Source organism: Oratosquilla oratoria, chromosome 8, assembly GCF_046742065.1.
Source record: "Oratosquilla oratoria isolate Oo_2021 chromosome 8, ASM4674206v1, whole genome shotgun sequence".
In the NCBI taxonomy this organism is placed as follows: Eukaryota; Metazoa; Arthropoda; class Malacostraca; order Stomatopoda; family Squillidae; genus Oratosquilla; species Oratosquilla oratoria.
In genome coordinates this window covers 35,944,638-35,956,530 of record NC_134784.1, presented here as the reverse complement: position 1 = coordinate 35,956,530, position 11,893 = coordinate 35,944,638, and the positions used below count along the sequence as shown (strand labels likewise).

The following is an 11,893-nucleotide window of genomic DNA, read 5'->3' as shown; positions in this document are numbered from 1 at the left end:
ACTATATACATACATAATAAAATACTGATCGAACCAAATAATTTAGCATAATCAAGAATCGGAAATCTAATCTTCCTCCAAGTTCGTTATTCCGTCATCACCCACTCCAATTATACACCATAGTTCATCACTTTTATAGACCATAAACGAGACATAAGAACACAAGAGGGAAGGATATTGCAAGAGACCATAAGATCTACACTAGGCAGTTCCATGTCCATTACCACTTGTCATCCCCATCCATAAAATTGTCTAACCGTTTCTTTAAGCAACTGATGGTTTCAGCGCTCATTACATGGTTACTAAGTCTATTTCAATCCTTGACCACCCTATTTGTAAACTAACTCTTACCTATTTCCTTCTTAAATCTAAATTCGTCCAGTTTAATTCCATCAGTTTGGGTGGAGATTATAGTCAAGAATTAAAAAAAGACTTATTATTGGCGTCCTAAATAAACCTAACTTCTTCATTGAACAGACTGATCCCCTAATTTATGAAATTCACAGGGCGTCCCAGTACAGAAACGTTGTGGTCATGAGAGATTTTAACTATAGAAATACTGACTGGGAAATTTTAGTAAGAGATCAGGAAGCGCAAAATTTCTTAGACGTGGTGCAGGATAATTTCCTAAAACAAATGATTACCGATCCTATGAGGGGAGAGAATACTCTTGACTTTCTTTTAACTAATGATGAGCACCTAACGAGAAACGTAAAAGTGGGAGATAGTCTAGGCTCTAACGATAATCAAGAAATCATATTTAGTATTGTATGGGAAGAATGAAATAGTACGAATAACGTTCTAGTACCTGACTTCAGGAGATCCAGTTTTGATAAGATGAGAAAGTACTTAAAACAAATGGTCACTTGAGACCGACCAAGGGAGCTGCGACGGAGTAAGATACACGGTCAGTCCGGACGTCATTAGCGCAGTCAGATGTCGGGTCACGGAGGGTAATATGCGTACCTTAGGTTAGGTCACTTACAAGTGCGAGGTCAACAGTCCGGTCAGAGATTTGAATGAAATGTACAGTAACCTAACAGCTTTTATTCTAAATGCACAAAACAAATTTATTCCCCTCAAGTCAATACGGAAGAATAGTAATACTCCCAAATGGATGACGGGCATGCTGAAATATGAGATTGGAATGAAAAGAGGACTTTACGCCAGAATATAAAACGGGGAAACACACCTTAGACCCAAATATAACGAATATGGTAAGAACATGAGTACAGCGAAACGAACTACGAAATTAAGGTTGTCAGATAAACAAGATCCAACCCAAAGGGCTTCTTTCATCTCTACAGAATAAAAGATAAGGAAAGGATAGGAAAAAAACAAAAACAAAAAAAAAACGACTAAGATGTCATGATAGAATTAGAGAAAAAAATGGGTGAGGTGTTTAGCAAATATTTTCTCTCTGTGTTTACTAAGGAGAGGTTAGATAAGGTACCTGACTGCGATCCAATTTTCAGTGGGGATGAAGAAAGTAGACTAATATCAGCATGAGTAAGGTAGAAGTAGTCAAACAGATTGAAAGACCTAAAACTATAAAATCCCCGGGTCCAGAAGAAAAAATTCCGAGAGTGCTTAAAGATTGTATATTTGAAATATGCGACTGTTAACAGAAATATCTAATAAATCGGTAGACTCTGGTTTTGTGCCTATTGCTTGGGGGCAGGCAAACGTTGTTCCTGTTTTCTAAAAAGGAGATAAATCATCTATATGCAACTACAGGCCAATTAGTTTGACATCAGTTATAAGTAAAATGCTTGAATCAACAATAGTTAATAGAATCAGAGATCACACCGAGAGACATAATTTGATTCTTGACTCACAGCATGGTTTCTCCAAGGGTAACTCATGTGTGACTCATCATCTATCTTTTTACACTAAAGTATATGAGGCGTCAGATAACAACGATAGTTACGATGTTATTTACCTTGACTTCAGCAAAGCGCTTGACAGGGCGCCCCGCCAGAGACTACTAAATAAAATCAAAGCCCATGGCATAGGAGGATTTTTTTTTTAAAATGGATTAGAGCTTGGATCAGTGACAGAAAACAGCGGGTCACCATAAATGGTGAAAATTCCAATCGGGGGAGTGTTTCTAGTGGAGTTCCCCAGGGCTCGGTTTCGGGTCCCTTATTGTTCATTATGTACATAAACGACTTGGACAATGGAATTAATAGTGATGTTAGTAAGTTTGCGAACGACACTATAATAGGATGCCTAATTAGATCAGGGGAAGACGCCAAGATTCTCCAGGATGGTCTCAACAAATTGCTCACATGGTCGGTGAAATGGCAAATTGACTTCAATATCTCAAAATGAAGTGTGTTAAACGTAAGGCTACACAACCCCAAAAACAGATATAGCTTATATAACACGTTTTTAGAGAAAACTGTGTGCGAGAGAGACTTAGGAGTTCTAGTGAGTCCTGGCCTTAAATACAAGAAACAGTGCATTAGCGCCAGGAATAAAGTTAACAGAGCACTAGGTTTTATTACTAGGACGGTTGCGAATAGAAGAGCAGAGGTAATTATCAAACTTTATCTAGCATAGACCCATCCTAGACTATGCGGTACAGTTTTGGTCTCCGTCCTATGGAATGGACATCAATTCACTAGAGGAAAATGACCAAAATGATACATGGTCTCAGAAATTTACTTTACAAGGAAAGGCTTAGGCACCCTAACTTACACTCTCCAGAAAGATGCAGAGTGCAAGGTGATCTTATAGAGGTCTTCAAGTGGTTCAAAGGTTTTAACATGGGTGGCGCAAACAATGTTATTATATTAAGACAACAGGGCAGGACTTGCAATGATTTATCTAAATTGGACAATTTTAGATTGAAGAAGAAAATAGGCAGGAACTGGTTTACTAATAGGGTGGTCAACGAATGGAATAGACTTAGTAACCATGTAGTGAGCGCTGAAACTATCTGTTATTTTAAGAAACGGTTAGACAACTTTATGGATGGGGATGTCAGGTGGTAATGGATATAGAACTGCCTAGTGTAGACCTTATGGTCTGTTGCAGTCTCCTTCATTCTTATGTTCTTATTTCACCTACCATGTGAACAATTTGTTAAGTTCTTCATGCAGAATCTCGCCGTCTTCTCCTAGCATAATTAGGAGTTCTATTTTAGTGTCATCCGCAAACTTACTAACATCACTATTAATTCCATTGTCCAAGTCGTTTATATACGTAATGAACAATAAAGGACCTAGAACCGAGTCCTGGGAACTCCTCTAGAGACTTATTCCTTCCCAACCAGTCCAATTGCCTGACATTACGTCCTCTTCCTCAGCAGTTTCTTCTCTTCCCATTCTGGCAACACGAATAACATTCGTAAAAGACGAGTTCCTTGCCTATATTCGATGACACAAATATCTCCGTCTACAATTTCCTAACGGAAATGGACGTAGTAATAACCAGAAGAATTGCCCCTACTGATTTACAGAAGATGGCAAACTTAAAGGCACACGTAGACCTTTGAGATACAGTGGCAAGTGCCATTCTTAATTTAGATATTTTTGACGAGACAACAAGTTACTCAGATTATTTTACTTCGTTTAAGAAATCCTTTGGTATACTAGATCAAGTTGGTTCATTTCCCCTTTATATAACTTAGCCAAAATATTTAACAAGGGTCCTCATTTTATAAAGGAAAAATACTTCAAGAAAGCCTCCAATCTTAAAAGCGACAGGAGTCTTTAAAAACATCTGACTGGGTCTCTAACAACAAAACCACTTTAGATCACGTTGTATCCCTCATCTCCTATTTTGCTTTCCTCGCCCAGTTACATCCTAAAACACTAGACAAGGCCTCTACAGTTCCGTTTCCCCAGGTACCACACTGACAGAATTATATAGGAAACTCAGCGACACGGAAAAAATTCGTTCTCAAATCGTGAGCCAGTCAGTCCCGATCACACATGCACATCCTTTTCATAATGCACAGATAATACCCCTAAACGCGAGAATGCGGACCTCTTCTCGTACTCATCACCCATCATGATCACGAGAACGTTCCCTTCCAGAACAAGAATTATGTAATTTTTGTTATAAATATGGACGCCTTGCATCTAGATATTGGACACGTCTGTCGACTCCACTAGATCACCTCTGTGAGTTCCACGGAGAATGTTTCCACTCCACAGACCGTTGTCGTGTGCTTCGGTATCAACATTCACAGTAACGGACCCCATCCACCTTGTTACATACTTTTCCATATTCTCGTCAGTCTTCCCTCAAATGACTATATTCTCCAAAACATTACTACCGTGCTTGCCTAATCCCTCCATACAAACCAGACCCCTCCCGAGCCCTCCCTGTGTATACCCTCTCTAGCCCAGATACTTATAATCATACCTTAACAGTTGCAGCCACTTCAGATAATACTACCCTACCACTTTTTATAGACATTGGTTCTCCAGTAAACTCAGAGCTTCCTTAAAATCTGCATAGAAAGACAACTGGTCACTATACTGAAATCCCCCGATGTAAATATTTGCAATGTAGATGGTATTCAGCTTTCAATGCTTGGTAAAATCACGCTTGATATTATTTTCTTGAAGACTACACCGTCTATTCTAGTAACATTGTACTTAGCTGATGTCCATTTCCCGGCTGACATCCTCGTAGGTTTAACCTTAATGAAGAAGCATGGCATTGCAATTTATCCTGTACAAAATGGTATAATATATTCCAACCATTTCGTCCCTGCCTTACCTTCAAACTCTCAGTTTATATAGTTACAAACATTGACGTAACCGAGCGGTCTCCTACAGACTAAGACTCCAGGTTAGTTGTCTGTACCTTGAACGTATGCCCTGTTTCTCAGAGGGAGGATACACCAGCTCCTTATCAGAGTTCTTCCCCACCCTTTATGCAACCGACTCCCCAATACTCCCCAAGTAACCCCCTCCACACACACAAAGGCCTCACTAGTATTACCAGCTAGAGACATGTCTAGCCGCCGTAGAAGGCTTGTTCATTCTTCTCGCATGTCTAGATTGGCAAAACGTACAACAAAACGCTCTTTCAGCACCGTTGGCGTTTCATCGAATGAGGATACCTTTCCCCCCGCTATCGGATAAACTTTCCATTAACTCTGCCCCAGTTTCTTTAGTGTTATTACATTCAAGACACGCTCACGTAGTATCAACCAGCCCTAGGACGCTACCCCCTCGTGAGTACATAGAACTACACATCCACGTTTTCCAAGCTCCTGGAAATTCGGTATTCTAGAAATGATTCGTGTCAAAGGCATTTCTCTCTTTTAAGTCTTATGCTCCACTTCTAAGAAAGGTCATATTTAATTGCTTGTTGCCAATGACACTAACGCTCCCCTCCACCTCAGTACAGGTACAAACTTATGTGACTTTCTAGTGTACCCTTCTCGTGTTAAAATCATGGATGACCGCTTCCCTTTTGATCCCTTTTGTACCACCTCTTTCTGGTGTGCCTCATCCACAAGAACCTATTATTGTATCACATTTGAATTCACTTGATCTCCCTGATGCACAAGAAAGCTTGCTCCTACTTTACAATAAATTTAGGCACATTATTACTCTCCCTGGAAAACCTCTTGGTGTCACCTATCTCATTCAGCATCACCTTCCCTTTAAGAGCAAATGCCCAACCGTGATATATCCCTGCACACAGAATGTCTCATAGCAAACCCGAATGTTGTAAACACGCTCATTGCAGACATGATTACTCAAGAGATAATTGAATCTTCAATCTCGGATTGGAATTTCCCTCTTTTCGTTGTTACTAAACCAGATGGTTCATTCCGCCCTGTTGTTGACTTCCGCGAGTTAAATAGTTTAACTGTCCAGATTCGTCACCCGATCCCATTATTACAGAACCTACTTCACTTACTAGGTGAAAACGTTGTGTTTACCACTCTCGACCGTATGTTGGGATATTTTCAAATCCCCCTTGCTCCTAAATCCCGACCTCTTACAGCGTTCAGTACTCCCACAGGCCATTTTCAATATAAACGCAATGGGTCTTGTTTCTGCACCTATATTTTGACGTCTCATGAACACAATCCTCGCAGGACTAACCGGTGAGAACGTATTCATTTATCTCGACGGGATCATCATTGCTTCGAAACCTGTCACCGAACACCTACAAACTCTCCACACATTTTTCTTTCGGCTGGCACAAGTAGGTCTTAAACTTAAGATTTCGAAGTGTTCCTTAAGAATTAAATACGGTTCCTAGAACATGTACTTAACGCAAATGGTATTATTACGGCAAATAAAGAGAAATCAGTCGTTGATATCTTCCATCTTACCTCAATAAAACATGTCCGCTCCTTTTTAGGTCTATCAGGTTCTATAGGCGCTACATATCCGGCTACGCCAGTATAGCCGCACCTCTCAAGTAATTAGTGAAAAAGGACGCCTGAGCATGACAAATAATTTGTTGACCTTAAAACGGCCTTAACCACGGCCCCTGTCCTAATTTACACAGACTTTAAGCTTCCCTTCACATTATACAGAGATACATCCTATTCCGGATTAGGAGCGATACTGATGCAACGACACGGAAAACACCTCAGACCAAGAGCTTATGCCAGTCGCACACTTAACAAAGCAGAAACAATTTACTCTGTCACGAAAATAGAAACGTTTGTTGTAGTATACGCCCTCAGACACTTCAGAGGCATCATTCTCGGATACGAAAATCACATCTACGCAGACCACCAGGCAATTTTACATTTAATCAGTGGGAAAGATCTATCAGGAAAACTCGCTCGTTGATTTCTAACCATCCAAGAATTCATGCCTACTTTTCATTATGGTCAAGGTAAGGCCAACTCCGTTGCCGGTGGTGCCTTAAGCAGGCATGTCGTTATCATCACCCAATTTCCCCACTCAGGAGCGTATAGAAACAGCCCAGCGCTCTGATCCCCTATGGAAGCGTGTAGTATATTTCTTTGAATCAGGTGACACAACAGAAATTTCTGATTTCCTCCAAACTTACAAAATTATACACTTGTTGATGATGTTCTGTATTATCAAACAACACTGGACCATAAACACGAGCCAAACAGTTCAGTGAATTAACTGCCCTGATTCCTGAAGTTCTACTCTTTCATAATTCTCCTATAACAGCACACCCTGGCAAGGAAAACTGCGTTACACGTGCCAGTTACACTATTGGTTAAGCCTGAGGAAAGATATGCTCACATAGATGCATGTCATTCTTGTGCTTCCCGCAAAGGTCATATTCGCGGTCACGCCCCTCTCTTAAATTATTCATTGCCTTCTAAGCTCTTTAATATGGTAGCCATAGACCTTCTTAAATTACCTCGCACTTCAAATGGAAACCAATACTCGTTCGTATGTATAGAACACTTTTCCAAGTTTCGTATTCTTGCCCCACTCGCAGACAAAACAGCACAGCACGTTGCACAGATTACTGTAGATACTGATTTGATCATTCACTACTCCCAAGACTCTTCTTTCCGACAATGGGACGGAATTCAATGACATTCTTGTTGGTATATACATATATAAAGCTTTTAATATAATAAAATGCACAACCTTACCTTACCACCCTAGTTCAAATGGCCTTGTTGGATGCCAAAATTAAAAAGTCATTAATGTACTCCGTCATTTTGTCTCAGACATCCACCTATTTTGGGATGAACATGTCCCTATGATTCAAGCTTGCTTAAATAGTGCCCGGGCAAAATGCTTTTATATAGCCTTGCTTCAGAGATAGGACCAATTTACACTTTCATTTATAATGTACAAATAAAATTTATCTACTCCACCACGAAAGCAACATAGATATGTATATATTATGTATGTGTATGTATTCATGTGCAACATTTATTCTAATTAGTATGTTAGAAATAAAAGTCATTGCATAGAGATACTTGAGGCTTTGAATGCAGTGTCTCTCATCATTTGATTTCGTTCACTTGTTAAGGAATACCAAAATTCCTGACAAAACCAGCTGTTGTCCTGGTTCTTCTGAGGTAAATTCGTATTAGTTAAACTACTACTTACATGAGATGTCTTGAACTTGCTCCGCGTCTTCCAGAAGGGTCGTTCTCTCACTTATCCATTCTTTCATGTAACTGCTGTCCTTCAGGAAACACATGTCCATGACGCAGGATTCTGTTGGGTAGAGGATGATGTATATATATTAGTGTTCTTCCATGTAGCTGCTGTCTTTCAGAGAACACATGTCAATGATGCAGGATTTTGTTAGACAGAAGATGATGTATACTGATTAGTAGCAACAGCTAACTTATGAATTTGCCAGCTGAATGTTACTCACTACTACCCTCTGTGTACAGGACGTAGATAATAAAAATATGAATTATTGCTTATGCAGATGCAACTTAGCAAGGTAGCCAGTTGGACGCAGGGATCTTCAAAATAAATTCCATATCGCATATCTAGAGGAACATTTTTGCTCCCCCTGGGAGTACTGGAACCACTTTGGAAGAAGTCGTAACCCCTCAGCCAAATAGGATCGTCTGGCATTAGCTAAACAGCACAAATTCTGTAAAGGTGTCATGGTAGTGAAGGTAAAGATAAGGATAGCGTTGAGCACGAGGCCCTCTCCCAAGTTGATTAAGAACAACCGGCGTTAGTCGACACGGTATGTACTGGGCTACTGCGCGGCCCCTCGGATAAGATCATCCGACGTTAGTCAGAACAAAATTCATAAAGGTACCGTTGGAGTGAAAGAGCTAAAGGAACAGATATCAAACCACATCATCAGCCAGACACAATGTATTTGATCCCCCTAGTGTGCCCTCAAGGAACAAAAACCTTCCACCACGGCAAAACATTCAATATGCGTAACAACAGCGACTACTGGAGCCACTTCGGCAGAAGATCCTAACCCCTCAGCTCTTATTCAGGAGTGCTTGTTTGCTATATTGCTTTCATTACTTGTAATTCTATTTTTATATTATGATGATATAGAGGAGTTTGTAGCGTGAATTTTATAAACCATGCCCATGGTTCAATTTCGCCGGTGACAGGGCTAGAACCGCCATCCCCTCTAAATTCACCGCAAGTAACGACGTCCTAACCCGCTCGGCCGGGGTTAGGTAACAGTCACTGCTAGGAGTTGGAGAGAGGTGTGAGATTTGAACCTACAACTAAACGGATGCGAGACCAGCATGCTTCCAATTAGTGAGGAAAGAAACTAGTTACAGGTGAAGGGACGAGCGTGATTGATGGTCTGACAAGTAGTAGAGGCTTTTGGTGCCACGTGTGGGAAGAGAGGTCAGACTCCTGCAGCAGGAGGTATTGGTTCACTTCAAGGCCAGCTTTATGTTTCAAAGGTAGGAAGATTCACCCGAATGTAGGCAGAGAAGCTTTGGCAGGTAAAATGGAAATTAGAGAAACGGAGAGAGGTCTAAGGGCCAAGAACATCCCCGACGGGAGAAGAAATTAAATATTTCTGGCAGCCTTGCTCATCTATTCCTCTGATCAACTGCGAATTGCAGTTAGCAAGCTTGACTTTATAGGCTCTTCCTGAGGCACGCAAACACCGTTAACGCCGATAACATTCTCCATGTGACACTAAATCCCTCGACGACAAAAAACTAGCCCCCACTTTACCTAAATTAAAAGTTGAGAGCTGTATTACTTTACCGTTGAGCCGGCGCAGACACATCGTATATATATATATATATATATATATATGTATATATATATATATGTGTGTGTGTGTATATATATGTAAATATATATATATATATGTATATATATATATGTAAATATGTATATATATATATATATATATATATATATGTGTGTGTGTGTGTGTGTGTGTGTGTGTGTGTGTGTGTGTGTGTGTGTGTGTGTGTGTGTGTTTGTTTATGTGCAAATTTATCAATGTGAAATCATATTCCAAGAAGGAGCGCAACATTCCAGTTAACTCGACGATATAAAATGCTATTTCCAAAAAGTTCCAAAACGTTCCAAAACAAGACAACATTGGAACACATGCTTTAAATGGGCATTGGGAGGCTTTAGAAAGTTTAGTGTCCTATAACGTTTTTTAGCGATTCCATTATTACTTTGAACCTACACCTCACCCTTGACTTGAATTCTTTCCTTGGCATTCAATCTGTTTTGAAAACATTAGGTCGTAAGACGGCATTGGAACATACGCTTTAAATGGGATTGGGAAGCTTTAGGAAGTTTAGTGCCCTACATTTTCTGGCGATTCCATTATTACTTTGAACCTAGACCTCACCCTTGACTTGAACTCTTTCCTTGGCATTCACTCTGTTTTGAAAACATTAGGTCTTAAGGTGGAAATATAATAGGCCTTTCTCGCCGACATGCCACTTCGTTAAGTAGAAACGACTTGGGTTAGGATCTATCGTTTTTCAAATTTCCAAATATCCGATTACTTCTGTGTTGTGCAGTGAGAATGAGGAACTAAGAGAAGTCAAAACTATACGAATGTTAGACACATTGTTGAAATGTTCTTACGGAAGTCTGGAATATTGTAACTGAAGTCGCTTCTACTCAAATGAAGTAACAAAAGCAAGTAGCAAGCTAGCCTAGTGTGACGCCACCTTTAGTTTACCTTTCAGGCTCCATTTCTTTCTTTCTTTTTTATTTACAACCATGCTTATAGAGAAGGAAGAGAACGAGAGAGAAAGTTAGAAAGAGTAAGGTCGTGGTCTTCCGCACAAATCCTACTGTCCACACTTACTATAAATGGCGTTGAGAAGTATCGGATGATTCTTGTCCAAAGAAGCTATTTCCTGGTTGCAGACGGCTTCGGCTTCGATCAAAGCAGTCTGGTTACCTTCGCATCTATTCGCACTAGGGTTCATCGATGTGGTGGAACGTGATCTGGTTGTGATCGAGATGGACCGTATTCGTCTTATCATCATACTACTTTCCTGCAATTTGAGGGAAAGAAACGTATTTCAATGGTTTAAGAATGAAATAGGCAAGAACTGGTTTACCAAGAGAGGGGTTAACGAATGGAATAGACTTAGTAACCATGTACTGAGCGCTGAAGCAATTGGTCGATTTAAGAAATGATGAAATAACTTTATGGACAATGATGGCAGTTGGCAAGGAACATGGTACCGCTCAGTGTAGGTTAATTCTACGCCGCACTGCAGGTAGTCTCTCATTTTGCTGTTACTTGCAATCCATAACCCATGATAAGTTATTTTTCTGCTTCAGTAGAATGAAGAATTATTAATATCTTCGGTATCGCCAAAGTAGTCTCTTTTCAACAAGAAATAACTCGGCAGGGCGTCTTCAAGTTGAAATGTCCAGTTGACCCGCCCTCCAGCACTGAGCCCCTAGTGACACGGTCCCTCTCTGCCGACCTTGTTCCGGTAGGGAACTCACTGGTCCCTGGCCTGGTGCCCCAGGTGCTCCTCAAGCATCCAGGTCCACAGGTTCAGGTAGCCTGGCCCAGGAATTCCGTCCAAGCTCTTTGGTTAACCCCCGATATCCCAAAGACCTAAAAACGTCCACTTCAGCACCTCCCGAAACCCAGGTGCACAAGTAAACCCTCACCCGATGTACTCTCATCCTTACTCGCAAGGATCCCTGCACCCTAGTCGATGGTATGGCGCCATCCTTTCCTCCTACAAACCGGCGGGAAAAAAATTGAACAACATATAGCATTTCACAGATAGCTTGATAAAGACTCTATACGTCCGTTGTAGTTCTCAGCGTGAATCTACTAAGTATCGTCCTAGTGGTTCATTCCAGAATAACTGTTATCATGAATGTTATGTATGATACGTACCTGACGACGAGGAACCATCGCTTGGCTGTAGAAAGAGTCACTACATGCATTTTTCTGAAAAAAGAAAAGAAAATGCGTTTACATTTGTCTTTCTCTCTACGTTAATCTT

The 11,893-nt window shown here is 40.5% G+C and overlaps 1 protein-coding gene across 1 annotated transcript in view; it reads right to left on the bottom strand.

Annotated features, from left to right (window-relative positions):
* Nucleotides 1-11,589: 11,589 nt before the first annotated feature.
* The window catches only part of LOC143027347 (mucin-2-like), a 42,018-nt gene continuing 41,714 nt past the window's right edge, over nt 11,590-11,893 (bottom strand). The window contains exons 6-7 of the mRNA XM_076188624.1: nt 11,785-11,838; nt 11,590-11,620 (exon numbers count right to left, since the gene is read on the bottom strand). Coding sequence (XP_076044739.1) covers nt 11,590-11,620; nt 11,785-11,838 — 85 coding nt within the window. The remainder of the gene's footprint in view (nt 11,621-11,784; nt 11,839-11,893) is intronic.